Source organism: Opisthocomus hoazin, chromosome 11 (genome assembly GCF_030867145.1).
Source record: "Opisthocomus hoazin isolate bOpiHoa1 chromosome 11, bOpiHoa1.hap1, whole genome shotgun sequence".
Classification (NCBI taxonomy): Eukaryota; Metazoa; Chordata; class Aves; order Opisthocomiformes; family Opisthocomidae; genus Opisthocomus; species Opisthocomus hoazin.
The window spans coordinates 534,628-561,671 of record NC_134424.1 but is presented as its reverse complement, the minus strand read 5'-3'; the positions used below and the strand labels follow the sequence as shown (position 1 = coordinate 561,671).

The following is a 27,044-nucleotide window of genomic DNA, read 5'->3' as shown; positions in this document are numbered from 1 at the left end:
TCTCTTTTTTTTTTTTTTTTTTCCTAAATAAAAATAAAAACCACAAACCAACAAAGATCTTAAAGTAAACATTCCCGGAATTTGTTATCATACAATGATACAAGAGGGCTGTTCCACCGGGTGTTACTGTATCTAGGCAGTATGCCTATAAAACAGTCGTTACTGTGAGGTTTTAATAAAGACTCTGGGCATGGGTGTTATTTACAAGGAATTGTGCTAAAGTGAATAATGGAAGCTGGCTGAAACCAAGTTAGAGATGTGGCTGGATGCTGCTGTCGCTGAAGGTGTTGGTAAAACTGACAGCAAGTTTGGTGGGACTAGATGCAGGGCAATTCTGTATTAGCTTTTCTACTGAATTTTGGTTTGCTTCTTACAAGTTCTTATTAATCCTCAAAGGGCTTTGCAGTTGGTAACTAATTCTTTCTAAACCTGCTCTCCTGCAGCAAGGGGGCTCGGAATTTGTGCCAGTGATTGTGAATCGTGCTGTTCTCCAGTCAATGAGCCGGAGGGACGTCCTCATTAAACGCTGGCCAAAGCCGCTGCGGTGGCAGTACTACCGTTCCCTGCTACCAGATGCCTCCATTACCATGTGTCCATCATGTTTTCAGGTAGTGTTTTCATGGAGAGGTTTAAAAAACCCACAAAACCAAAAACCCCTACTGAGAACCCTATATCGGGAACAATTCTGATCACTGAAACCTCATACTTTAAAACATATTCAACAAATTCCTGAATGACGTAGAGACAGAGAAGGCAATGAAAAACAAACAAACAAACAAACAAAAGCTGTGTGATGCACAGAGGAGTAGCTGCCTTCTGAAAACTTCGAGGTAGCTGAATTTGAGAAGTTGCACTGACAGCAAGTCGGAGCCTCTCGAGCAAACCTTGGCTGAACAACAAATGCTGATTTGTATTTATTTCTGTTTGCTCTGCCCCTCTGACTTTCAGCCTGGTCTAGCAGGGAAAATCAGTCAGTAATTAAGTTAGCTTGTGGTTCAGTCCCTCTCCCCCTCCTTCCCTTCTCAGGAAGGGCTTTTTGAAATACTGGAAGTCAGTCACATTTGTTTACACAGAAACTGTCTAATTTTTGTCCTTCCTTCTGCAAAAGTAAGTAGTTGGTTGGTTCGTGCCTCTTCAGCAGCATTGGCAGCGGTCTGTGAAATGCTTGCTGCTCTATTCCAGGTTATGGCGCGCTCAAGCAATTGGAAGTGAGATGACCAGTTCTCTTGTAATGGCAGCTTCAGAATGTCTGTGCAGAGAGAAGCCGCTGAGCTCAGTCTGCGTTTTCTTTGAGCTAGTCACAGGCTAACTTGTGCCTATATCTGTTCCTAATTAACAGATGTTTCACACAGAAGACTATGAGCTTCTTGTACTCCAGCATAGCTGTTGTCCGTTCTGTCGTCGGAGAATAGACGAGTCAAACCAATGAAGAAAAACAATCTTATACCTCAACTGACAGACGTCCCTATTGGCTTGGCAAAACACCCCTTAGCTTCATGGAGTTTTCCTCACAACTTAGTTAAGTCATCTTGTTCCATTTTGTACATTTTGTAAGTGGGACTGAGTTGAAGAAATGTAACTATTTTTTTTAGATGAAAATGTCTGTTGTTCGTGAATGTTCTCTACGCTTCCCAGGCAAGCAGTTGAAGTGCCACAGATTTTTACAGGAATGTTTCTAGGGTCAAATTCAGCCTCAAAGTAGTTGGTTTTACTCTGACTTGTGTTAGGACGTTATTTGTTTCTTAATATGCGCCCATTATTGACAAATCTTCAAATAAATGGGAGAATTTTTCACTACTCTTTGTCTCAGGATTTGCTGTAATGCTGCTGCTTCTGAGCTTGATTTTTTTTTTTTTTTTTTCATTTAGGCAAGAACAGCATTAGAGTTTAGAGCTCTTAAAGTGTAATCTTAAAAGTTATCCATCTCTCACAGCCACACTGAGAGGAGAGGGACGAAGCCTTTAATGTGTAGAATTCACCCTTGTGGAAATGCAGAATGCCAGGTTGTGCGTGGAACATTAACATTTCGTGTTAACCAAGCTACTCAGGCAGGAGTACCTCCGCTGCTCGCTGCTGACTGTGTAATCCTAGTAACAGCACCCTGTTTACTACTAATGGAAGAAACGCCATTGACCTGATGGGCTAAACTGAAAGGATTTGCAGGCTCACAAACACGCCAGGGCGCCGGGCAGGAATACCAAAGCAGCTGCGGGCTCATGGCCAGCCCGTGGTTTCCCGCAGCACCTCCCCTGTACCCGAGACAGGAGAGTTCTCCATCGTCTGCTGAGAAAGTCGTGAGTGACGTAACTTGCTGTGGTACTGAGATCCCAGGATGGTTCCCCCGACTCCTGGCGTCCTGTCAGGTCCTGTGGTGTTTGTGATCCGAGCGAGGGCACGCACGCCCGCCTGCGCCCGCGCAGGTCCCTGGGCCGTCGTGCTGGCCGGCGGAGCAGCGTGCTGAAGGAGTGCTTCTGAGCAGTATTCTCCCAGCATTCCGTCCAGTCGTGGGCAAACAATGTGTGGAGGGGAGAGGAGAGGGACCTGCCTGCTTGCTGAGGCTGCGGGGATTTTCATGATGCAGCTGCTTGACCAAACGTGGTGGGTCAGTCCCAGGCAGCAGCTGAGCCCCCACCCAGGAGTTTGCTCACTCACCCCCCACCCCCCAGGACTGTGGAGGAAATCAGGAGAGCAAAAGCAAAGAAGCTCATGGGTTGAGATAAAGACAGTTTAATCGGTGAGGCAAAGCTGTGCGTGCAAGCACAGCAGTAAGGAATTCGCTCGCTGCTTCCCTGTGGCAGGCAGATGTCCAGCCTGCTTCCCGGAGAGCTGGGCCTCAGCGTGAGTAGCGGGGACTTGGGAAAGCAAACACTGCCAACACAACATCCTCCCTGCTTCCTGCTTTCCCTGAGCTTTTATTTCTGAGCATGACATCATCCGGTGTGGAATACCCCTTTGGCCAGCTGTCCCAGCACTGTCCACTCCCCGCTTCTTGCCCAGCGTTGGCCTGTTGCTGGGGGGGAACAGAGCGGGGAAAAAAAACCCCTCGGTGTGGTGCGAGCATTGCTCAGCTATGGCTACAGCCCTGTTTTGTGTTCAGCGCTGGTCTAGACACAAACCCAAAACACTGCACCCCGTGGCTGCTGTGAGGGACCCTAAAGCTATCCCAGCAGACCCAGCTCGCTGCTGTACGCCCGGGTAGCTGAGCCCCCGAGGACAGTCACCGAGTTGTTCTCCGACAGCGAGAGAGCTGCGCCGGCAACGAGCTGGGCTGGGTTTGAGCTGGGAAGCAGTAGGTCTCTTGACTTCAATCCAGTGTAGATTGTGCCCATGTTACCATGAGTTCTATTGTTGTTAGGACCTCCCGTCTGTCACAGCCCCCCTTTGTGTGGAGTGGGAAATGGTGCTCCACGCTGCTGTCTGAAGCCACTGGCTGAGGTGGTCGGGTGCTGGTAAAGCAGCTACCATGCAGGCAGCACTTTGCACGTGAAACTGGGGATGTCTCCATCTCTGCTGGGGTTCCTCTTGGAAGTGGCACCCTGCGATGGCACAGCGGGGCTGCTGAGTCCCGCAGTGGTGCCTGACCAAGTTTGCTTAATTTGCCACTTCAAAAGCATTCTGCTCTAATTGCCTCATCTGCTTTTTGACTCATCTGTCACTGTTTGCAGTGAAGACTTTGCGACTGACGTGGATAAACAATGCTGTTGGAGATGTGAGCCAGAATGGAATTCGGCTCGTTCTCCTGGAGCTGAGCTGGCTTTGCAGAGCTAGTGGGAATGAAAAATGACAAAAATAAATAGAAGGGGTTTGCCGTGACACAGAGACAACATGGATCAAGCAAGGAAGCTTTTTTCTTTTTTTTTGAACAACTCTGTGAACGCAGCCTGGGTTTGAAAAGCGTATGGGGCTTTTCTGGGCAAAACCATACTGGACACCTCTCGTACGTGGTGAAGATGTTCTGGTTCCAGAATGCCCTGTGCCGTTGAGGCCCTCGGGTCACTTCATGATAAGGAGTCCCTGGACGTCCCGGGCGGCCCACCACGGCTCTTTGGCCTGACGCTGTTGTGAGTGGTTGACCAGCAGTTTGCTTTGGCTTGCGCTGCTCCCCTACCCCCTCGCCGCTTGCCCGTCCCGCGGCTGTGCTCGCGTGGTGACGCACGCCAGGCCCTAAGCCCCGCGCAGCAGCTGCTAACCTCAGCAGTGGCTTACTGCAGCACAGCTTAAGGTGGCATATTTGTGTATCGGGGAGATAAACCTTTAATCCCTCTCGTACGCCCAGGTACAAGTGCGAAAAGCTGCATTTGCAATTAGATGGTGGCACTGCGCCGGCCTTGGCAACACCTGCGAAAAGTTAATTGAGAGGGACTTGGGAGGAGCGGAGCGTGTGTGAGGACGTGGTATTTTCACGTTAGCGTGAAGGCCGACCTTTGGGACTGTCCGGAGTGATGGTGGCCGGCCTTTGGCTACAGCCCGCCAGGCTCCTGTGTTCATGGTGCCAGCGCTTCAGCTCCTTCAGACCTTCCCCACGTGGGGTGAAGGCTTCCCAGCCTGGGCTCTGCTTTATAGCAGGTACAGCGCTTTGTGCTTTTTTGCTTTAAACTTTTTGCATGTGCTAAGCTAGCCCGCAGGGAACACTGGTAAAAACTAGGCCAGGACTGAAGAAAGTTTATTCAGGCCAAGAGGACGTGAGCTTCTGCCCACCTCACAGCCGTGAACTCCAGCGGCTCTGGCACATGCTCCTGTGCTGGACGAGGCTCTCCTGTTGCCCTCTCCTCTGCTCTCAGCTGCAAGGAGCATGCCGCTCAGCCCCCCAGCTGCAGCCACAGCAGCAAGGGGAGGGGGTGCCCGGGGCCCCCCCAGCCGCTGTGCCCTGCCAGGGGCAGAGCAGAGGGTCTTTGCCCAGCCTCTGCGGGGGAACCAGCTCGTACCTGCCAGCCAGAACACTACTGAGTGCTGAGGAGAAAGGCGATCAACAGGGGGTGGGAAAAAAGAGAAGAGATGGGGAAAATAGCGTTGGAGCTGAAACGATTGATCGTGATGACGTGAACTGTAAGGACCCACCAGAAGAGAGGTTCCCTGCAGTGGGCTGCTTTGTGCTCACTCTGCTGTACGTGTTGTCCCGTTGCCTCTGAAAAATTACGAAAAGATAAATTCTATCTCAGTTGCTGGTTGGCACAAAGAATGTTTCAAGCACAACTGAGCGCATTGAGTGGAGAGGCAGAGCGACGCGGAGGACATGGGAGGCTCCAGCGACAGCTTGCCCTGTGGAATTCGATGGTTCTGCAAGGTTTCAGGGAGACCAAAGATGTCTGGCAACCAGCAGATGAAGTTGGGTCTTGGCTTCAGCTCAGCACCTCCCTCCAGTGCCCTTGGCCAGTAGCCTGCTTGGCACCAGTGCAGAATGGTACCTGCCCGGGAGAGATGGAGTGGTTATTTATCAGGTGTTACCCATGCAATTGGCATGACCCAAACCACACACGAAGCCAGGCACAGAGGGGATGGTGCAACTGGAAGCCTGCCCACGGGTCAGTGTTTCACTGTGGTGTTCACACCTCCCCAGCCAAATCCCGCAGCAGAAAAGAGGTGGCCGAGAGCAGGTGGAAGAAGGGTTGGTGCTGTCCGTGCTGCCTGAGAGCACCCTCCTGCAGCCTCCCACGGAGAACGGCGGCTGTGGAGGGGATGGCTCTACGGTGGGGACGAGCTGGTGTCATGGACCTGCTTTCCCCTTGTAAGAGTGGTCCTTGGACACCACCACTGATGGACCACCCACCCCACCCCACCCCACGGCTGCCCAGCCCAGCTGCCATCTGCAGCCCCCAAACCCACAGTCATGGGGCTTTGAGCTTCCATTTGTTGGCGAGAGCCAAAAGCTCAGCCCGGGAGCCTTGAGAAAGCACAGCCGAGAGAAGGATCCCCGTGCACCTTGTCTTCCCCTGGCCACCCGATGGTAATGCATCCCATTCTGTGTACCGCTCCGTGGGGAAACTGAGGCACCTCACACGGCTGGGCAGCGCACCGCTGCGTGCCCATGGAGGGGGGGGCTGGGGCCGGGGTGGGGGGCTGAGTGCCTGCCCCCGGGCGATGACAGTGTGAGCTGCGGACGTCCAGCCCTGGATGATGGGGTGCAAAGGCTGCGATGGGTGCAGGGCCCCCCCAAACCCCTGCTCCTCGGGGGCAGCTGTGCCGAGGAGCGAGGCTGTGCAGGCAGAGCTGCCGGCTGGTTCGAGACCCCCTAAATGCAAGGTGCAGTGCGGAGCTACTGCCTTGTAGGAGACCACGAGCCGTGGTCTCCAACAATGACAGTGCGGGCCAGAGACAGGTGTCACCTTAACACCTTCCCAGGAAAGCCAATTACCCCTGGATGATTATGATTAATAATTCTCTAAGCCCTAATCGCGCTGACACCAACGCCTGGGGCTTACCCCCGGGGGCACTTTATAAGGGGTGCCCTGCGGAGGGGAGCGCAGCCACTGCTCCTTGGGGTGACGGCAAAGGCTGGGAGGTGGCGGGAGCCCCACTTCAGAGGCGGTCCCCCCGCGCTCGGAGAACACCCCTGAGTAAGAGCAGAAGGCACCTCACAAACTGCCACCATGAATGGGACAGAAGGCCAAGACTTCTACGTGCCCATGTCCAACAAGACCGGGGTGGTGCGGAGCCCCTTCGAGTACCCCCAGTACTACCTGGCTGAGCCCTGGAAGTTCTCGGCGCTGGCTGCCTACATGTTCATGCTGATCCTGCTCGGCTTCCCCATCAACTTCCTCACACTGTACGTCACCATCCAGCACAAGAAGCTCCGGACGCCTCTAAACTACATCCTTCTGAACCTGGCGATTGCCGACCTCTTCATGGTCTTTGGAGGCTTCACGACCACCATGTACACTTCGATGAACGGGTACTTTGTCTTTGGAGTAACAGGGTGCTACATCGAAGGATTCTTTGCTACTCTGGGCGGTGAGTCTTCCAAATATTAAAAAAATCTTCTGCCAGGAATTGCCCCAGATTCTAGGAGGGGGAGGAAGGACAGCCAGATGATCTTGGAAAAACCCGGCACCTGGAAGGTCCTTGGTCTGCCGCTGTTGTGGGCCGAGGCAGTTGCAGTGTTTCAGGGTAGGAGGTGAAGAAGGTGACAAATGACACTTTTTTTTTTTTTTTTACCTTATTTTGGTAGCCACCTGCCCAGTATCCTGAGAACAACAGTGCAGCAGTGAAAAGCAGCCAGCAGCAGATTTTGCAGTTGTTGGATTTGCAGATCTTCTTGGCTTGCTTTCTGCCTTGAGAGATGACAAATCTGTTCCTCCTGTTTCGTGGGGCTGAGCCCGCCATTGGCTCTGACGCGGCGCGTGGCGGCGCAGGCCAGCAAAGCTGGCTCTCCTCCCGTGCCAGCCAGGCTTTGACCAAAACAGATGTTAAATAAAAATTGTGTCTAAAAATGCCCCGCTCCGTTCAGCTCAGCCTTCAGCCGCAGGCAGCCGTTTCCCTGGGCTGGTCCTTGTGGCACAGGTTTCCTGGGAAGCTGCGGGTAGCGAGGGGAATCCTGGGGCGACGGGCACTCGCCGCACCCCAGCGTGGGACCGCAGGCCTGCGGGTGCAGGTGCTGTGCGGGACGAGCGGTGGGGTCCAGCCGTGGGTCTCGAAACGCGGCAGCAAAGCGGTTACTGCGGGTCAGCAGCGCAGGGAGGAGGTGTCTGCTCGTGCCCTCCTGCAGCACCTGCACTTGGCCTGTGTTCCCTTCTCTTTCCGAACCCTCGCTGGACATTTACCTGCTGGCAGGGGTCTTCCTTGGGAACAACAGCCCAAGGAGGCCTCGTGCTGCCATCAGCACGTTTTTCTCCTCCTGTTGCTCAAAGTCCCTGTTGTCCCCATCCCTCTCTCTCCCTGGTGCAGGTGAAATTGCTCTCTGGTCACTGGTCGTCCTGGCTATCGAAAGATACGTAGTGGTCTGCAAGCCCATGAGCAACTTCCGCTTCGGGGAGAACCATGCCATCATGGGCGTTGCCTTCTCCTGGATCATGGCCTTGGCGTGCGCCGCTCCCCCGCTGTTTGGCTGGTCCAGGTAGGGAGGGCGCGGTGGGATGGATGGCTGGCGGCGGCTCCGCCGTAGGATGATGGCTGGTGGTGGCTTAGCTATGGGATGGACGGCTGGTGGTGGCTTGGCCATGGGATGGATGGACGGTGGCAGCTCGGCCATGGGATGGATGTCTGGCAGCGGCTTGGCCATGGGATGGATGGATGGATGGATGGCAGTGGCTCGGCCATGGGATGGATGGATGGATAGCAGTGGCTCGGCCGTGGGATGGATGGATGGTGACAGCTCGGCCATGGGAGGGATGGCTGGCGGTGGCTCGGCCACGGCTTCCAGCCCATCTCCTCCACCGGGCACCGACCTGTGCGGCTCACCTCGCAGGTACATCCCCGAGGGCATGCAGTGCTCGTGTGGGATTGACTACTACACTCTGAAGCCAGAGGTCAACAACGAATCGTTCGTGATCTACATGTTCGTGGTTCACTTCACGATCCCGCTGACAGTCATTTTCTTCTGCTACGGGAACCTGGTCTGCACTGTCAAGGAGGTGGGTACCTGCCAGCGGCGGTGGGCCGGGGGCCATCCCGGTCCCCAGCGCTGGGAAGGGGCCCACGCTGGGCTCCAGACTGGGGGCAGGAAGGGCCCTCGGGGGCAAGGCTGGCCCTCCACAAAGGGGCAAGCAGCGGAGTCCAGACGTGCAGCCCCACCAGCCCAAGCCCTGACCCCGCGTCCCGTGCCGGCGCAGCCCTCCCCGGCTCCATCGCGTTTGCGCTCCCTTCTGCCCGCAGGCTGCTGCCCAGCAGCAGGAGTCGGCCACCACCCAGAAGGCAGAGAAGGAAGTGACCCGCATGGTCATCATCATGGTCATCGCCTTCCTGATCTGCTGGGTGCCCTACGCCAGCGTCGCGTTCTACATCTTCACCAACCAGGGGTCGGACTTCGGACCCATCTTCATGACCATCCCGGCATTCTTTGCCAAGAGCTCTGCCATCTACAACCCCGTGATTTACATCGTAATGAACAAACAGGTAACTGGCACGGTGCCAGGCAACCTCCTTGTTTTGTGTTTCACTTTGCAACAGCTCGCAGAGCGCTGCGGCACCTCCCGGTACCGGGGGTCCGGAGGGGAGTCTGTGTCCCGGTGGTCCTGTTCCGGCAGGCGGGAGGGCAGCTGGGCAGCTCGCCCTGGGTGTTGCGTGCATCTCGTGAACGCAGACCCAGCCTGTCTGGAATGGCCCAGGGGCTGCGTCGGTGGAGGGGCTGGGGCTGCGGCCGCTCCGGCCCCGAGCGGCGGGCAGGGTGGGCAGCGGGCAGCGTGGGCTGTGGGCAGGGTGGGCAGCAGGCAGGGTGGGTTGTGGGCAGGGTGAGCTTGTGGGCAGGGTGGGCAGTGGGCAGGGTGGGCATTGGGGGGTGGGCACCAGGCAGGGTGGGCAGCAGGCAGTGGGCAGCGTGGGCAGGGTGGGCAGTGGGCAGCAGGCAGGGTGGGCAGCAGGCAGGGTGGGCAGCGGGCAGGGTGGGCTGTGGGCAGGGTGGGCAGCAGGCAGTGGGCAGGGTGGGCAGGGTGGGCAGTGGGCAGTGGGCACCAGGCAGGGTGGGCAGCAGGCAGGGTGTGCAGCGGGCCGGCCCCCGCGCAGAGGCAGCTCCGCAGCCGCCCGCACCGCCCCCCCCGCTCTCCCCCAGTTCCGCAACTGCATGATCACGACCCTGTGCTGCGGCAAGAACCCGCTGGGCGACGAGGACACGTCCGCCGGCAAGACGGAGACCTCCTCCGTCTCCACCAGCCAGGTCTCCCCCGCCTAGACCCCGCACCGGGCCCCGCACGGCACTGCCCGACCGCGCAGGCTTCGCTCAGCCCCGCCGCGCCCGCCCCGCAGCACCCCCGCGCCCCGGCCCCGCAGCCGGGTGGGAGCCGCAGGCGGGCGCGATCGGGGCAGCGACGTGCGGGCGGCGACCGCGCCCTCGGCAGCACCCCGGAGCCATGGCCCCGCGGGACCCCCGGCCCGCAGCCCCCCCCGCTCCCCGCGGGACCCCCCGCCCCGCCCGAGGCCCCGCCGCTCCCGGTGCCGGTGCCGGTCCCTCCCCGCCCCATCCCCATCCCCATCCCGGGGGGGGTCTCTGCCCGCGCCCGCCGCCCCCCCGCACCGCCGGGCCCGCAGCAGACGGCCCGCAGACGCCGGCATATGCTCCGAGCGCTACAAGACGGCACGCTGCAGTGGTAGCAGAGTTCTTCGTTTTTATTTTTAGCTCAGTGGCACAAATCAGATGTTTTTCTGGCTGTTCAGTGTTATCAACATTTGAGACTATTTTTGTACATTATTATCCTCTCTGATTTCTAATCCTATGCAGCTTTGCGAGGTCTAATAGGGAACGTATAGAACCCATGCAAGTTAAACCTTTAATAAAGAGCAATTTGCAAGTACAATTCTCTCTTTTTTTTTTTTTGTCGATACTTCTGCATATTCAGTGAAATCGGAAGATTAAAGGTTTATGAATAATTCAGTGTTTCGGCTGATGTCTGATTCATGTGCTTCAAATCTGGGAGCCGGTTTCAGGGGAAGAGGAGGCAGGATTCGGCGTGTGCCGGCTGTCCGCGGGGCCGTGCCCCCCGGGAGCCCCACGGTGCTGGCCACGTCCCCACCCCGAGCCTGCGGGCCGTCACCCCGCACGTGCCCCAGCCCTGCGGCTGCTGCGGGCGGTGGCGGGTGCAGCGGGGCTATGGGACCCCCCACCAGCCCAGGCGGGTGCCGGAGGCGTCGTGGAGCTGGTGGCCAGATGGAGGTGGCCAGGAGGAGATGGTTGGGAGAGATGTCCCCACGCCCGCTGCGGTGCCACTGCCTGCAGCCCTCCAGTGTCCCCACCAGCTCTGTCCCGATGAACTCAGAAATGCTGGGAATGGAGCAGGGAATGGGCTGGGGCTGCTGGTCCAGGGGGGCCGGCGCGGTGGGTGCCGCTCCCAGCCCGGTGCTCCAGACCTGGCTCCTGCGGCCGCCTCGGTGCCCGGCCAGGATCCAGCCCCTGGGCTCGGCCGGAGGGCGCAGACATCGATGAGCTTCGCGCATCCGCTGGCGCGGCAACACGTCCGCTGAGTCAGGTGGCGAAGCCGCCCTGCGGCCTGCACCCCCGGCCCGTCCGCCGCCTGCGGCTGCTGCGCGTCGGACAGGCGATGGGCGCAGCCGTGTCGGACAGGCGATGGGCGCAGCCGCCTTGGACAGGCGATGGGCGCAACAGCCCCGTGCCCCTGCGTGAAGAGGCAGGGACTGACGTGGCGCACCGTGGGGAAAAGCAGTGGTCCCCACGGAGGGGACACCAGCGCTGTTCCTGCGCCGGAGAGCAGCGGGTGGTCACTCGGGCTTGCCGGGTGAGCACGGGCAGAGCAGAAAGCAGCGCAAACACCCGGCCCACTGGAACAGAGGGGAAAGCGTCCCGAGGACTGCAGGAGGACTTCGGTTTACGCGCCGTGACACAGAGGATGGCCAAGGGCTCCACTCATGCCTGGTCCGTGGGACAAGGCTGTCTGCAGCATGGGGTAGAGCTGCGCCAGGAGCCAGTGCGGGGGGGCACGGAGGGGACACAGAGGGGACACGGGAGGCTGCCCACTGTGGGGCTGGGAGCGCTCTCCCTCGAGCACAGTGGGATTTGGCGGGCAGGGGTGAGTGTGGGGTCCTGCCTTTCCCCCGCGCACTCAGGGCGATGGCCCCACGACGCCCGTGTCTCACCCTCCCAAACCCTCCGTCCAGACACGCTGCAGCTCCCTGCAGCCCCTCACTCCACTCCCCGGCCACCTGCTCCCACCGGGCGGCAATCAGAGCAATTAGCAGCTGCCAGCCAGCCCCTGCAGTTAGGGTGCTAATCAGATAAATTGGCTGGGAGTGAGGTGAGCCCTTGAGCAGGGCTGTGGCTGCTGTTTGGGTGGGAGCTGCCATGGAGCCTCAGCCGGGTAAGGGGTCTGCCGAGCCCCGCAGAGCTGCGGCTCCGTGGGGCTGGGGCTCTGCTCGGGCGGCCGCAGCCACGGTCCCTGTCGCTGTGAGGCTGCGGGGATGAGCAGCGCCGTGGCTGCTCGGCTTTGGGGGCTCCACAGCCCGTGGGGGTCTGTGTGCCGCGGGGCTGGAACCAAGGGGTCCTCACATCTCTCCCAGCAGCCGCTGGCACGAGCAGGGTCCCCGGTCTGCTGGCCCGGGGCCGGCGGCCGCCGCATCCCCCCACGCTGCACATGGTGATCGAGGCGGTGCGGGCCCAGGGCGGGAAGCAGGGCGCCTCCGTCATCGCCATCAAGCGCTTCATCCTGGCCAAGTACCCCACCGTGGACCCCATCCGCCTCAAGTACCTGCTGAAGCGGGCGCTGAGCAAGGGGCTGAGCCGCGGGGACCTGGTGCGGCCGCGCAACTCCTCTGCCACAGGGGCCACCGGACGCTTCAAGGTGAGCGGGGGCCGATGGCGGCTCCGAGGTGAGCGGGGGCTGGTGGCGGCTCCGAGGTGAGCGGGGCTGCCAGCTGCGGGGGGCTGCGTCGCTGCCTGGCCCCCTCCCACCCCTCTCGCCCCCAGTTGGCCCCCGAGAAGCCGCGCCGGGAGCAGCCGCCGCGCCAGGCAGACGCCAACGCAGCACAGCCCGTGGAGCTGGGACGGCGAGGGACCACCAAGCCCCCCCGGGCCCCCGCGGCGGGCACGCGGCAGCCAGGTAAGGGGCTGCTGGGGTCACCAGCACCCGGCTGCCCAGCCCCGCGGAGGGACCCTGCCCGGGCTCACCCACCCTCTCCCACAGGCGCGGCAGGGAAGAAGCTGGCGGCAGCGGAGCAGAAGCCGAGGGCAAAGGCCGTGGCGGTGAGCGGGGCGCAGCGGGCGGCTGGTGGCATGGCGGCAGCCTGAGGTCTCTCTCCCTTGCAGGCCCGGCCGCCGGCCGCAGCGAAGCCCAGGAGCGATGGCAAGAAGCCCCCGCACGCTGCCAGCCGCCCCCCGGCCCCCGGCAAAGGGCGCTCAGGGCCCCCCGCGGCTGAGGGCGTGGGAGCGGGCGATGGCGGTGGCCCCGTGGGCGCTGGGGCGAAGGCGTCCTGGAAGGTCCCAGCGGGAAGGGGCAAGGAGAAGGCGCCCAGGGTGGCGCAGGAAGATGTGCCCAAGGTGAAGGGCGGCCAAGCCCCGGCGAGGAAGCCCCGGGCAGCCCCCGGAGCTGGGCAGGGGCAGGCTGGGCTGCAGAAGGCAGCGCCGGCTCACAGGAAGGCTCCGTAGGGGGTCCCGGGCAGCCCCGCTCCCCGTGGGAGCCCAGCCCCGCTTCCAGCCAGGCCCCCAGGGTCTGGGTCAGTTTTAGTCCCCAGGATGGGTTTTAACTCTGTGTTCATCTCCTGCTAATAAAGTTTCTTCGCTCTCCTCAGGCAATGGCGTGACGGCTGCCCTGCCCGTGGGTGTCCGCCCCTGCACTCCCCTCTCCCAGTGTTGAAACCCCCTGGCCCTGTCCCGTGGGGCGGTGAGCTGGCGAGAGGTGCTCTGCCTGTCCCCGCGCGTCCCCCACGGTGCCGGGGTGCCAGGCTTTGGGGGGTGCCAGGCTTTGGGGGGTGCCTGCCTGCAGGCTGGTGGTGAGCCCCAGTGCTGGGGATGGCCCCGGGGGGGGGGGCCCAGGGACCCACAGGACGCAGCGCGGTGGCATCCCCAGCACTGCGAAGCTCCATCTTGGCCAGCCCTGCCGGTGCAGGGCCGCAGCCTTGGCATGGGGCGGGTGTCCATCCCTCTGTCCTCCCGGCTGCCCTTGTGCTAATGCCTGGCTGAGCTGGGATTACAGGAGTGCCGGGGCAGCAGGTCTGCGTGCGTCCCATGGGCAAGGGTCCCCAGCGCCGGGGGAGCTGCCTGGGCTCTGACCACGGTAACAGAAAGACACAGAAGTGTTTTAGGGCTCAGAAAAAGGGTTTGGGGTGTTTGCTGTAGACTGCAGCGTTGCTCGTGCTCTTGTTATCTGCTGGTGGCACCGTGCCCACCTCTAAACCTGTCTTGCTGGCTCCTGTGGGTTGACATATGAACACTTTCATTTAATAGCTGCAAATGCCTGAATTTTTCTTGCTCGGCGCGGAACAGAGCCCTTCTGAAGGTCAGCCTGATAATGCAAGGGGTTACCGTCCTCCTGGGCAGGAGAAAATAAGTGGAAGTAAAACTCTCTTCCTAAAGAGGATTTTGCTAATCTTCAGCTGGCCTTGCCAATGCCCTCCAAGGCTCCTGGCCTTGCTTCGGGGCTTAAGCAAGAGCTGAGCAAACTGACTTCTCTTTAAACTTCAGCCTTGGCCATGTTGATCCATCTCTAATGGAGCTGAAACTCGCGTGCCCCCCCGGGACGGGGTGGGGGGTGCTGCAGTGACCGCTGAGCGGAGCCCACCCGACCCTCCGGTGATGGCTGAGCTCCCACCGCACCGCTCGCTCGCACGGCAGCGTCCCGTAACAGGACCAGGCAGCGGCTGCATCCTCCCGCACCAAGCACCCAGCGTGAAGCACGAGGCTCTTTGCTGTGAGAGAGCCCAAGTCATTTAACGGCTGGACTTGGCTTTACTGAGAATCAGCTTCCCAGTGGGAAAAGAAAATCCCTCTGGTGTCTGGAACGAGCAGCTCTTACTGGGGAGGCAGGAGAGAGGATTTAGCAGTGCCAGGGTTACTGAGACCCACGGGCTGTGGCTGGTGCGGGGGTGGCACAGCCCGGAGCCCCGAGGGCTGGCGGCAGGGCTGGGCAGGGGCTGGGCGCAGGCTCCGTCCGTGGGCTGGCGGCCCCTGGCAGAGGGGAGGGTGCCCGGCCCTGGGCTCGGCTCTGGCCTTGCTGGTCTTCATGTGCCAGCACAGCGCGGTCTCCGGGGCCTCGCAGGGATCCTCCCTGTCCAGCACCGGTTCCTGGGTGTCCTGGTGGAGGACAGGTTAACCATGAGCCAGCAGTGTGCCCTGGCTGCCAAGAAAGCCAATGGGATCCTGGGGTGCATTCAGAGGAGTGTGGCCAGCAGGGCGAGGGAGGTTCTCCTTCCCCTCTACACTGCCCTGGTGAGGCCTCATCTGCAGTGCTGTGTCCAGTTCTGGGCTCCCCAGTTCAAGAAAGATGAGGAGCTGCTGGAGAGAGTCCAGCGCAGGGCTACAAGGATGAGGAGGGGACTGGAGCATCTCTACTACGAGGAGAGGCTGAGGGAGCTGGGCTTGTTCAGCCTGGAGAAGAGAAGGCTGAGAGGGGACCTTAGAAATGCCTCTAAATATCTGCAGGGTGGGTGTCAGGAGGATGGGGCCAAACTCTTTCCAGTGGTGCCCAGTGACAGGACAAGGGGCACCGGGCACAAACTGAAGCAGAGGAAGCTCCAGCTGAACCCGAGGAAGAACTTCTTCCCTCTGAGGGTGACGGAGCCCTGGCCCAGGCTGCCCAGGGAGGCTGTGGAGTCTCCTTCTCTGGAGATATTCCAGCCCCCCTGGACGTGGTGCTGTGCAGCCTGCTCTGGGTGACCCTGCTTGGGCAGGGGGCTGGGCTGGGTGACCCACAGAGGTCCCTGCCAACCCCCGCCATGCTGGGATTCTGTGATTCCTGTTCCGGCGGGAGCCGTGGTGCGGGGTGGGACAGCAGTGGTGGCCGCAGCGTGCTCCGCAGGGACCCAGCGCTCAGCAGCCCGGCGGGGCGGAAGCACGGGAGGTCATCGGCCGAGCTGCCAGCCCGCACACGGCACGTCTCACACGGCGGAGCTCGCCGCACGCGCCCATGGGTGACTCTCATGGCGCTGGTGTCCTCTGCGCGCGGGCAGGAACTTCACCGCGCGGGGTTCAGCACCTTGTTTTATTACAAAGATTGGCTTTTCCAAGAGTCTGCCACTTCCACCACACAGCAGGTAAGGGCACTACACCCACGACACGTGCCAAAGTTTAAAAACATGTTACAAAGGGCTTGGGGCTTCAAGGCAACACTACAGACCCTCAAGCTGCTGCTCCGTTACAGCTGTTCCTTTAAAATGGTTGTAGCAACTACTTTTTTTTTTTTTTTTTTTGCTTTGGAAAAAATTAAATAATAAAGCAATAGGCCCCAACACACGGCCCAGCCACATCACCTACGCTCTCTGTCCTCACCTGTACCCTTTCCTCCTCACGACATGGGGCTGTTGCTCCACGGCCTTTCCCCACCTCCAGCCAAGCTCAACGTTCTCTGCGCTGCCTTGGTCCTTCCCACCCTGGCGCTCCCTGTGCTGGGCCTGCCTCTATCTCTGGCAGCTATTCACAGTTTCTAAAAGAAAAAACAATTCAAGATTTTTTTTTTTTTGTGAAATCACTTTCAAAATAAAATGTAGCCCAGCTACATTCTTAGAGTTTCTATTCTGAAGCCACATCCTCAGCTACGACATTGAAACCTCCACAGTGTATGTACTTTTTCTGTAGTTCTCTTTTTTTTTTTAAAAAAAAACAACTCTGTTCTTCCCCTTTCCCTCCCCTCCCTCCCCACCCCCTTTTTAACATACTGGATAAAGTCTATCATTTGCTTTAAAATAGATATCTATATACACACAGACACCTCTGACGTTCCCATTTCTGATGCGTGGGGCACAGCTGCAGATGGCGGGACAGAGGCCACCTGGCCACGGCACCCGTCACCAGGAGGAGTTTTGATGGGCCAACGCCATCCAACACCAGGTCGCATCCTTGCCAGCTGGATGAGTAACAGAGGCTCGCCTTAGACCCTGCCTGGAGTGAGGTAGTAACTTCCTTCTTTTTTTTTTTTTCTTTTCTATTTGGCAGTTTGAAAACGTGGTGGCTACGGCTGGGTTTAGCTTTCACGGGCAGGTTGCCTTTGCCTGCACATGAATGCTGGCTTCAAGCACGCGGCGTTCGCTGCGGTCCAGCCTCTACAGAGGCCTGCGTGATGCTGGAGAAGACCAGAGCGGTCACGGCTCCCTGGCTGCAGAAAGGACAAAGCTGCCAGCAGAAAGCAGACTGGGCCACCAGCCTGGGATGGCGGTTTGTCCCAGCGCGGATGCTGCGGGACGGCAGTGACGTTTCTAGGTCTCGGACGAGCTCTGCTTGCCTGCGCGGTGGGACCCTGCTCGCTGACCGCAGCGCGAGGAGGCGCGGGACACTGCCTGCCTTCGCCGGCAGCTTGGGGCACCGGGGCTGCTCTGCCGCCTGCGCCAGCATCGTGCTGCCGGGGGACGGGGACCAGGGCCTTCGCCTGTGTCGGCTGAAAAAAAGACTGGACGTGCAGCAAAACCGCGCTCTTGTTCGCTCCCAGGCAACTACCGCGCTGGGCTGGGTCTGAAGCAAGCAGACCGAGCTGCTTTCGGAAGACACCTCTGCAGCACTGACCTTGGTTTGGTGGCGGGGAGATGCTGGAGCACGCGGGGCAGAGGGAGGGAAGGTGCGACCTGGTGCTTTGCTCTGCTCGTGGCTCGAGCCCGCTCTGTCAGAGGGCTGCGGGCAGGAGTGGCGTTACGGGGCACGAGTCCTGCCCCTCGGCCACTGCGTCTGCTCTTCTGCTTCCAGGCAGAAGCCGTGTCCGCGCCCCGTGCCCAGCTGAAAGGGGGTCACTCGAGGGTATCTGCCTGCCCACCGCCACTCCAGCTCACTGTGCACGCAGATCTGGGAACGCAGGGAAGCGGGGACAGCCCTTCCCACGCTGCCTAACAAGGAACAGGCTCCCTGTCTCTGCCGGGGGATAAAGTGCTTTCACCATGCCTTAGCTACTGGGGAAGCAACTGCTTTGTCTCAGCCCCAAGTGCCCCATGTTGCCCAAGTCTTGGATGGAGGAGTGGTTATGCTTACACATACAGTACAAAAATTAAAAGGCACAAAAATACACAGATGCAGCAGATAGTGAACAGTTGATAGAGTCCCGGTGTTGGAAAAACAAGGAAGTCAGAGGCGTGGTGTGCAAGGGAGCTCAGGCGTTGCGCTGATGGCTGCTGCCGTCTCCGCTCGTTGGTCCCTGAGGCTACCCTTCTGCTTTGCGTCCATCGTTACAGCTTCCGCAGCCTGGTCTCTTGTCCTGAGGAACCACAAACAGGGATGCAGGGAGCCGCTGATCGGAGGGAAGTGGTGAACTGAGCCTGCCCCAAGTGCTGCGTCTCCATTTCTGACTGGCAACAGCAAATAAATTATGGGTGCCACAGTGCAGGCCAGCGGGCTTTTGAGCTGTTTGGAAAGGTGTCTCGTGGCTTCTTGTTAGGTGAGGGAGCCCTCCAGCCACGGGCCAGGACCCCCCCCCCCCCCCCCCAAAGCTGGATTGAGAATGGCCCTGGCAGAGGCGATCCACGGTGCATCCACGGCTGAAGACAGGTTCCCCACGGCACTGCGCTGCAGAGAAGGTCACTTCAGGGCTGCAGTCGGCCTAGGCTTCGCTGCAGCACTCGTAGATGTTATCCTCCATGAGTGCAATCACTTGCTCAAACTTGTGCTGGAGCTGGGTGCGCTTCGTCGTGGGGTTGGCGTCCAGGGCGGCCACGATCTGCAGGAGACGCGGGCAGGTGGGTGGCCGAGGCAGCGCGGGCTGGGTGCCCACCCGCCGCCCAGCACCCCCGCCCGCCCTGCTGAGCCCGAATCCCACCGGACCTCGGGCGGGGAGAGCCCACTCGGCCCCACAGCCCCTGCGCTCACAGGCGCCGGCACCCTCCAGCTACCCCAGGGCGCAGCCGGGCAGCGGGCGGGAGAGCAGGGGAGCGCAACCGAAAACCGCTGTGACAGAGCTCGTGGCGCAGAGCTGCCCCGCAGCAGGGTGTGGGGGCCAGGGCCGGTGCGCGGCGGGGGACAGGTTATCTCGGATGTGGGCTGTATCAGCCTGCTCTGCCCTCCTGAAAAGCATCTGTGGGTCTGCACACCGGGCAGCCCCCCTTCAGTCCAGCCCAGCCAAACGCTGCTAAAATCAGCTGGGAATAGCTGGCCTTCTCTTCCCAGCAGCCGTCAGCCGAGGGATCGGAGAGCAGGTGCATCTGTGTGGGCATACATTACGTACATGCGTGGGATTATGCAAAAAATGATAATCCCTTTTCTGAGGGACTGGATGCGGGCGTCTGACTGCTCAGTTACGACACACTGCTTGCTGTTCCCTGCACAGGTACGCTGAGACCCGATGCAGCTGAGCCCGCTTACCTGGGAGCGGTATCTCTTGGCGTATTTGTATATCTCAGCCATGGCGACGTTGGTGTTGAACTCATTCCGGTATTTCTTTATAAAGACAGAACAAAGCAGGAAGGAATATTAACGTGATGCAGCAGGCGAGCTCAAGCCCAGTCATTAACTGGATTAAAAGCAGGTTTTGCCTGGGTATTTTTGTTACTGTTGCATTGATGCAGTCGGACTTTTGACTTACTCCTTTAAGTAAGGTTTGCTTACATCAGAAACGATCTCTGCCTTCTTAAAGCCAGCCTTAAATGCCCACCCTTGGTCGCACTGTTTGCCCCTCAGTGCTCAAAGCCCTTTCAAAGGATGGGGCAGCACGAGAGCTGGGCAGAGGAACGCCGACGGAAGAGACCCGCTGGCGGCTGAAGCTAAAACGCTGCGGGGAGATGGTTTGATTTTGCAGACGCTGTGGTGCATTGCTGGCAGGACTCGGATCCGGAGTGTGGCTGCCAGCTCCCGTAGCTGGTACCAAGGCCGGCATCCCACACGCGGGCCGGCTGCCGGGGCTGGCTGCCAGCGGCTGCCTGGGACTTGGGGCCGGCCCTGGCAGCGGGCGCTGGGTCCAGCTGGCCGGGGGCTGCGGGGCTGCAGAGATCCTTTTCTGAATTTCCTGGCTCTTTGGCACTGAATTTTGCTCTCAGCTCCCAGGGGTGCCAAAGCTAGTCAGGTTCAAGCTAACTCATGGGGGTTTACAGCAGCTCCAGCAGTAACTGAGGATGCTTGGAATTAGGTCAGATGAAGTTTGTGCCTTGGAAGTCTGAGGCAAAATATCTTATCTCCTTTGCTCCCTCCAGCATCTAAGCAGTGGTTGACTGCAGCAGATCCGCGTTCCCCGACGGTGCCCAGCTCCTGCTGCCGGCCAGGGCAGGGCAGGCTCTGAGCTCCTCGCTCGGCAGAGCACTGAGCCTGCAGACCTGACCCTGTCCCGGCACCGGGCTGTGCGCCGGCCGAGACCCCTCATCCCCGCTGCAGCCCCGCACGCCTTACCCGCGACTCCTCCGCGAGGTGGGCGTTCATCTCCTGCTCGCTGAGCGGCGGCATGTCGTGGATCTGCTTGTAGTAGCGCTGCACTATCTTCCGATACTCGGGGATCTCCTTGGCGTACAGTAGTTTGTTGGTCGGGGAGTCCTACAGCGAGGGCGAGACACCGAGATCAGCCACGCTGTTGTTCCTGGCTGAAAAGTTTTTATCCCGTTTGTCGGACCAAAGCGCTATCCGTCAGACCCAGGCTCCAGACACAGCTGGGTTCAGGAAACAGCTACGTCTTTGGTCTGGGCTTGACACAGACGGGAGTGCAGCGGGATGGCACGGAGGCACCAAACAGCTAACGGCAGAGGCGCTGGCTCAAGCCCATCAAGGCGCTGCGGGCAGGTACCACCCGCCTGCGGAGCCACGGTGCCGTCCCTCTGCCCTTCTGCCTAGCGTGAGCTGACGGCTCGTCACTACGATGCCAGCGGAAGTGGTCTATGCGGGTGTGTTCTAATCTGCAGCAAGGGCAGGCCGAAAGGCGTGCACAAGGTCGGGCGAGGCGGCTTGCTGCCCGGCGATGCTCTGCAGATGAGTGTAACACGGCGGTGTTAGATAAAACGCTTGGGCTCTGCGTGTGGAAACTGGTAACAAGGGAAGGGCTTCTGCCTGCATTTACTCGGGTCTCTTGAGCAGCCAGCTTGATTTAAACCGAAGAACAAAGCTCTCTTACAAGCTGAACTTTGTCAGTTGAAATGTTGCTCTTGGATTTTTCATGTAGCTTTGATTTATTTTGCATTGGCTAACCCAGCCTGCCTGGCCTATATTGAGTGCATGTGAAGTAATTAACAGAAAATACTGAGTTCTCTTGATTAATGTCAGCTTGGACAAAGCAGCCTTAACCTCCCAGCCACACAATCGGGTTTTACCAGTGAAGGCATAACCCCGCCGGCACGCCTTGCAAATACAAGCATGAATGATTTTAACCTCAAGGCAGTCCTGCCCCGCTGATACCATTACCCTGGGAATGAACTTGGCCGACTGGCCTCGCGCTGCATCCCGAAGGGAAGCGGCCTCGGGCTCTGGGACACGGAGGGGAGTAAGCTCGCCGTGTCCCACCGCCCCGACACGGGAGTGCGGGACGGCTCCCGGGGGCTCGGACAGGTGGGGAGGGGAGCGAGGACCTTCGGAGGAGACAGGCACGGCTCCCGCCGCGGAGGCGGCATCTCCAGCTGCATCGGGCAGTAAACAAGGGAGCCCGGGGTAATTGCAATCTGCTGCTGCAATATGTAGTGCGGCTAATGCTGCAGGGGAAATGGGAAATGGGCACCAGGCTGCGGCACCAGATCCCGCAGCAGTTTATTTTCAAACCCAGTGACAAGGCATTTCAGGAATATAGCCAAGTTACAGAGCCTGCTCGCAACATTTTTTTTCTTCCTGTGAAAACACAAAAGAAACCCATGCTGCCACTTCTTTTAAGCTGTTTTTCAATTTGTGTCTGATTTGTCTGTATTATGAAGAGATGGGAACTGGTTTATTAACTGGTTGCGCACTGTAGATGTGCGGAGTCTGCGTCTGCTCTCACATTTACAGTATCAACACGCTGAAACCAGGGGAAGAATCCAGCCTGGAGAACCTTCAGCAATATACTGCGTGTATAAGCAAGCTGATTTTTATGCTGAGGGCTTATTCTTCCCACATTACTCAACGATTCCTTCGCTTATGCTATTGTATTCCTGAAAAATGTTTCCATCTGCTGTCTGACTCCAGCTGACCCCTCTTCCCCTCATCCACAGCTTGACAAGGACAAATTGTAGGTGTTTCGTAACACATGCAAAAAAAAGTCCAAAACCCAAACAAACAAAAAAATCAAGCGCTCATTAGATCTTCCTCCGGCATTAACCTCTCCCAGCGAAGGCTTCCTGTTGCTCTCAGTCGGGGGGATGCGCTGAGCAGCGCCCGTCTCCCGCCCCTTCTCCGTGGGGTCCCCTCCACGTCACGCCCTGAGCTGCTGCCAGCCGATTTACAGTATTTCTTAATAAAACTTATTTATGTTGGGAAGTTTCAAATGTCAACACCGCGCTCAGCCAAGCCAGTGGGAGAACAGTGACCGCGCGCAGGACGTCCTGCTGCCGGCCACCCCGCGGGACGGTCCGGGGAGCCCAGTGCCGGGCGAGGAGGCCTGGCCCGTGCAGCCTCGCGTTTGCTCGCAGCAGGCGCAGCTTCCCAGGCAGGCGTGCCCAGTCTGCCGGCGCTGACCGCGCGCCGGAGGTGGCCGGTGTGTGACGGAGACGCTGCCACCGGCCGGGAGCACCGACTGCTCCATCGGAAGGGCCAAGCGCGTCCCATCTGCTGATGGACGGTGCCCAGGGATGGCCCCAGGCAGTCCCCACCTCCGCGTGAGCCGGGCCGGGTCTGTGCTGCCCGGGCAGGCACAGCCATGTTCACGAAGGCTCGGCTTGTCTCCTGAGCTTCTCGTGGCTCTCCCAGGCAGAGAGAAACCCCTGACAGTGACGATTAAAGCTTCACCTGAAGCCACACCGTTTTCCATCCAGCCACCGGGAGGTCACATTGTCCCTCAGCTGCTGTGCTGGGGTTTAGACCCTAAGCCAGTCCTGACTGAGGGAGCTGGGCTCCAGCACCGAGCCAGCCCGTGCCCCACGCCCGCAGCCGGAGCAGAGCGGACACCCACCCGTGCTCGCCGTGGTGCGCTACACCCCTGCCCTGCCCAACGACAGAGAATGTCCCTCTGCTCGGGCAGCAGCTCAGCCCAGCAGGAAGCCTTCAGACACAGCGCCGAGCGAGCTGGGTGCTCTCCTGGGACCCCGGGACAGCTCACACGGCCACCAGGTAGCACCAAGCTGGTGGCCGGGTCTCCATCCTCCAAGCTTTGCGGGCTGTGGCCTCGGCCCTTCGTCCCTCTTGCCCGTGACTGTGCGTTCCCACGTCCTGACCGCTGTCTGAGACAGGACGGGTGCAGATTTCAACTTCAGGCCTGAACAAAGCGGGGGGAAGGAGGGGGAGAACTCATCCTCGGATGCAGTCGAAACCCACCCGTGTGAGCCTGAGCGAGTGGCTGCCAGGCAGCCCCGCTGCTGGGGGATGCCAGCCCGGGTGACCGTGACAGTCCCTGCCCACCCGCAGCGGTCCGTGTCTGTAACTGCCCGAGCAGGAGTGAGACGTCCCCTGCGGACGGTACCTTGCCCAGCTGCAGGTCGGACAGGGAGCAGGCGTCGATGAAGGCCTGGGCTATCACCGAGAGACAGGCGTCGATGTGGTCTGTCTTGTCAATGTCGAAGACGAACTGGGGGTTCTTCAGGATGTTGACCCAAAACCTCAGAGGTAGGCTGCGAGGGAAACAAGCCAGGAACACACACCGGGTGAAATTCTGTGCTCCAGAGGGGGAGGGGAGGACATGCAGGAACGATGATGATAGCAAGTGAATAGTAGAGAGGGAAAAAATGAGGAGCCGGGGTCTGCTGTTTAACCACGTCCGGGTAGCGTACGGCCCTCTGCCTAGCTAGCAGGGCAGGCACACGTCTCCAACCCGAAGAGACCTTCCTTCAGGCTGAAGGTCGTGGCAGACAGGAGCCTTCGCGCACAGCCTGGTCTAGGTGAGCGGGTGCCCTCACTGCTCCAGCAGCTCCCGGAGCCGGCTCTGGCCCAGGGGAGACCCGGGCAGGTTTGCCAGCACGGGGCTGCTGGGCCAGCCTTCCTCACGTCCTGATTTTTGTAGCAATGGTGTCAGCTCCTTCTCCATCTTCCCAACAGTTACCATCACCTGGTTCTGACGGTAAGCCTGGCCCCGTGAAATGCATTCCATGTCTTTTTTTTCCATTTTCTCCCCCTGTTCTATCAGTGCCCATTTGGGCACGACGCAGTTTCAGTATATCACTCGCCCTTCCTATCACCCCTCCTCAGCAGCTCAGGAGTGAAAGCCGCCGCTATAAGTCTTTGCTCTGCTGGCAATTAAAGGTAATGAAGGGTAGGCAAATCTGCAGCTCAGGGGTTGTGTCTGCACGCCTGCTATCCCAGCCAAATTTGTTTTTAATTTTAACATGTCGGACTGGAAACATTTACTGCCCCTGCAGCGCTGAGTCTCTCCTGACGCTCGCTCCAGGCTCCCTGCTCTCCCCGGTTGAACCTCCTGGTTTCTCCCCTGATCTATTTGCCCCCTTCGCTTTGTCTCGCCCACCCCATTCCTGCTGCTCATCACGTCCCTCAGTACCGCTCACGGCCGCTCCCCAGGGCTGCGGTGCCTGCTGGCACGCTGCTGTCTCAGCACCAGCTCCCGGAGTCCTGTGAATACCCTGGAGTCTCAGCCTGGTTACAGAGATAAGTCGGGAAAAGTGCCCCCAAGGGCTAAAAGGCCAGAAAGCAAACGAAAAGGAGCCAAATATGCTGGTTTTAAAATCTCCATGATGTTTTAAGACATGACATGATTTTGGACTCTGTCTCAGTTCTCCAGTGGTTTGAGCTAAAACCATTGCTGGCTCCCATCGTCCCGTCCCTCTTACGCTTCTCCTTTAATTATTTGTATTAGTGCACCAGTTCGTCCTGCCCTTTATCTGCCCATGCCTCCTCTTCCAGCTCACCGCTCCCCTGAGCTCTGTTTGTTCAAAGCTCTCCAAGCCTGTGTCTGGCCTCATCTTTTACCGCCCCCTCACCACCCCTCCTGTTTTCCAAGTCCCTCTTCTACTTTTAGCAACGTAGTGATTAGTCCAGGACACCAAGGCTTTGCAGTTGCTGCTCCTGAAAGATGGAAGGAAGGAAAGAAAGAAATTTCCTCTTCCAAACCTGTTGGTCTTCCAGATGTGCATAGTGTCAGGGTCTGTGATCCCTCTTTTCTCTGCTTGCTCCTCTAGGAAGTCAAAAAAATACTTCACGGCCACAGGTGGTTTATCGTCTCGGATACTGAGAATGGCTTTGAATAAGTCGTCCAGGAACTTCTGCAGTGTGCCCTGTGGGACAAGCGCACACGATGGAGACTGGGAAAGCAGCAGCACCCGAGCCCGGGGAAACAGCATGAGGGGCTGTGACTGCTGCGCACAAGGGGAAATCCTTTGCTGCCAGTTGGATAAATCAGAAGGGAAAGAGGATGCCGAAGCAGGGAGGGAAAGGTTTGTTTGTGCATAGCGATATAATTAGCTTGCATTTGGGTTTAATTTCTTTTGGCATCGAGATTTTCTTTCTTACTGCTAGGATCTCACATCTGTGATTGTTCTGCATAGTAAATACAAAGAAGACTGGAGACTGATGGCCGTTCTTGTGATCTCTGCTCCAGTGAGGCATCATGCTGGGATTAAAGATGGGCTGGGAGCCCAACTGCTGGAGCTGAGCACTCGCAGAGAGTGGGGAAGTTCAAATCTGAATTAAGGTTGCACAGACATTCCCCTGCTCCCAGAGCTGAGCATCTCCATCTCCCTTCCCCGCAGGCACTCTCGCTGGGCAGACGGGCTCAGGTCCGAACTGAGCATCACGAGCCCTGAGGCAGCCAGCATCCCTTCCACGTGCACAGACCCCAGACCAGCCTGGGGACACTACGTGTGACGCTCCACAGCGCCGCTGCTCCGAGGGCGAGCTGGAAAGCCAGAGGGAAGCCAAGGAGCCAGCGGTGCCCGGCAGCCTCCCCAGACATGCTCCAGCCACCCAGGCCAGCGAGTCCCACCGCCGCCCGAGAGCCGCTGGCCCCGCGGCGTGACCTCCCGGGGGCCAGCTTCTCGCTGCAGACCACAACCAGCAATCCCACCCGCCGCGAACGAGGGCGGCCCGTGCCCTACCTTCGTGGAGAGCAGCCGGGTCAGGTAGATCTCCGGTAGGACCTTTTTCCTATGGCTCTGTCTGTGGGACTTCTTATGTTCCACTGACTCATCAGTTGGGAGAACCTGGTCCGACACAAAACACATGTTCAGAGCACTCCTCTCTGGATGCGTCACATTGAATTTTCAGTTTAGTATAGAATTTCAACTGCATATAAAATTCAATTAAAAAGCAGATACTGTGTTATAAATACACCCTTATATGGCTTTAAAAAAGTGACTCATAATACTCAGTTTTTCTGACATTTGTTCCTCTTGCGCTCTTTATTGCCTCTCTCAAGCTAGACAGAGAAAATGAAACAATCAATCTCACTTTGCATGCTAGTCTGCTCGCCTTCCTGATCTCTGCGCGTACTCCTGTGCGGCTGCAGTTTGGGCTCCCAGAAGCAACGCACAAGGCTTCCACAGGAACCAGCTTTTCTTAGATTTGGAAAAAGTGCAAGAACGATCAGCCAATATTCCTACCCTGGCCTTTTTAAAAACAAAAATAAATGTTCCACTGGTCAGGTCAGTTAATTACTGCTCTATAATGACCTAGCAAGCCTTTTAAGTCCATCTTGGCATTGTTTCACATGTGCACATTCAGTTTCCCATCCCTGCTCCCTCCTTGCTCTGTGTGTACGTGTGCATGCGCACACACGCGTGCACACATTGTGCATTTGTACTCTACTGGAGCACGGAAACTTCAGCTGAGAAAAAAAAAAAATCAGGCTGTAAAGTATTGTTGCTGTCCATAACACTTTTTGTCACAACAGCTTTTAGCAACGTTTAGCACTTTGTACTTCCAGCGTGGCGCACAGGCAGGAACTAATAAATCTCGCCGGCCCTGGGAAGCAGGCGGCATGCCAGGAGCTCCCGGTGGGTGACTTGACCACGGCTGCGTGGGTGCTGCCGGCAGCGCTGCGCTCCGGAGCTCTCCGTGGCTGCTGGCGACTAGATCAGGCACAACGATCACTTTGCCATCCTGGCAATTTTTTATTATGTCCCATAGTACTAAAGCTTGTCTACAGATAACCTTTCTGCACCTCTTTGAGCCTCTCTGAAGAAAACTAACGAGCCCTGATCCAGCTTGTACATCACATCTGACATTCCAGCCCACACAGATGAATTAAGTTCGTATCAGCGAGGCTGAGAAGATTTTCTCC

At 58.5% G+C, this 27,044-nt stretch overlaps 4 protein-coding genes across 10 annotated transcripts in view; 3 read left to right on the top strand and 1 right to left on the bottom strand.

Moving 5' to 3' along the window:
• The window catches only part of IFT122 (intraflagellar transport 122), a 32,601-nt gene extending 30,804 nt beyond the window's left edge, over window positions 1-1,797 (top strand). For all 7 annotated transcript variants that reach the window (XM_075433209.1, XM_075433210.1, XM_075433208.1 and 4 more), the window contains 2 exons: window positions 444-608; window positions 1,340-1,797. In XM_075433209.1, coding sequence (XP_075289324.1) covers window positions 444-608; window positions 1,340-1,429 — 255 coding nt within the window. In that variant the 3' untranslated portion in view covers window positions 1,430-1,797. The remainder of the gene's footprint in view (window positions 1-443; window positions 609-1,339) is intronic.
• A 4,790-nt stretch (window positions 1,798-6,587) lies between these two features.
• RHO (rhodopsin) lies at window positions 6,588-9,870 on the top strand. The gene is made up of 5 exons (XM_075432499.1): window positions 6,588-6,948; window positions 7,882-8,050; window positions 8,402-8,567; window positions 8,809-9,048; window positions 9,701-9,870. The coding sequence occupies exons 1-5, from the start codon at window positions 6,588-6,590 to the stop codon at window positions 9,818-9,820; spliced, it is 1,056 nt and encodes a 351-aa protein (XP_075288614.1). The 3' UTR covers window positions 9,821-9,870.
• A 2,071-nt stretch (window positions 9,871-11,941) lies between these two features.
• On the top strand, window positions 11,942-13,240 carry H1-8 (H1.8 linker histone). The gene is made up of 5 exons (XM_075433279.1): window positions 11,942-11,957; window positions 12,157-12,437; window positions 12,563-12,695; window positions 12,780-12,832; window positions 12,902-13,240. Exons 1-5 carry the CDS (start codon window positions 11,942-11,944, stop codon window positions 13,238-13,240), a joined length of 822 nt encoding a protein of 273 aa, XP_075289394.1.
• A 4,960-nt stretch (window positions 13,241-18,200) lies between these two features.
• PLXND1 (plexin D1) overlaps window positions 18,201-27,044 on the bottom strand; it is an 80,020-nt gene continuing 71,176 nt past the window's right edge. The window contains exons 31-36 of the mRNA XM_075432626.1: window positions 25,861-25,965; window positions 24,878-25,041; window positions 23,280-23,427; window positions 20,102-20,242; window positions 19,085-19,159; window positions 18,201-18,443 (exon numbers count right to left, since the gene is read on the bottom strand). Of these exons, the coding sequence (XP_075288741.1) occupies window positions 18,327-18,443; window positions 19,085-19,159; window positions 20,102-20,242; window positions 23,280-23,427; window positions 24,878-25,041; window positions 25,861-25,965 (750 nt within the window). The 3' untranslated portion in view covers window positions 18,201-18,326. The remainder of the gene's footprint in view (window positions 18,444-19,084; window positions 19,160-20,101; window positions 20,243-23,279; window positions 23,428-24,877; window positions 25,042-25,860; window positions 25,966-27,044) is intronic.

Excerpts from the sequence above, each read along its gene's own strand:
- RHO (XM_075432499.1), top strand. The coding sequence starts at position 6,588 with ATGAATGGGACAGAAGGCCAAGACTTCTACGTGCCCATGTCCAACAAG. Across the intron at positions 6,949-7,881 it reads ATTCTTTGCTACTCTGGGCG|GTGAAATTGCTCTCTGGTCA; the intron begins GTGAGTCTTCCA and ends TCCCTGGTGCAG. Across the intron at positions 8,568-8,808 it reads TGGTCTGCACTGTCAAGGAG|GCTGCTGCCCAGCAGCAGGA; the intron begins GTGGGTACCTGC and ends TTCTGCCCGCAG.
- H1-8 (XM_075433279.1), top strand. Across the intron at positions 12,438-12,562 it reads GGGCCACCGGACGCTTCAAG|TTGGCCCCCGAGAAGCCGCG; the intron begins GTGAGCGGGGGC and ends TCTCGCCCCCAG. Across the intron at positions 12,833-12,901 it reads AGAAGCCGAGGGCAAAGGCC|GCCCGGCCGCCGGCCGCAGC; the intron begins GTGGCGGTGAGC and ends TCTCCCTTGCAG.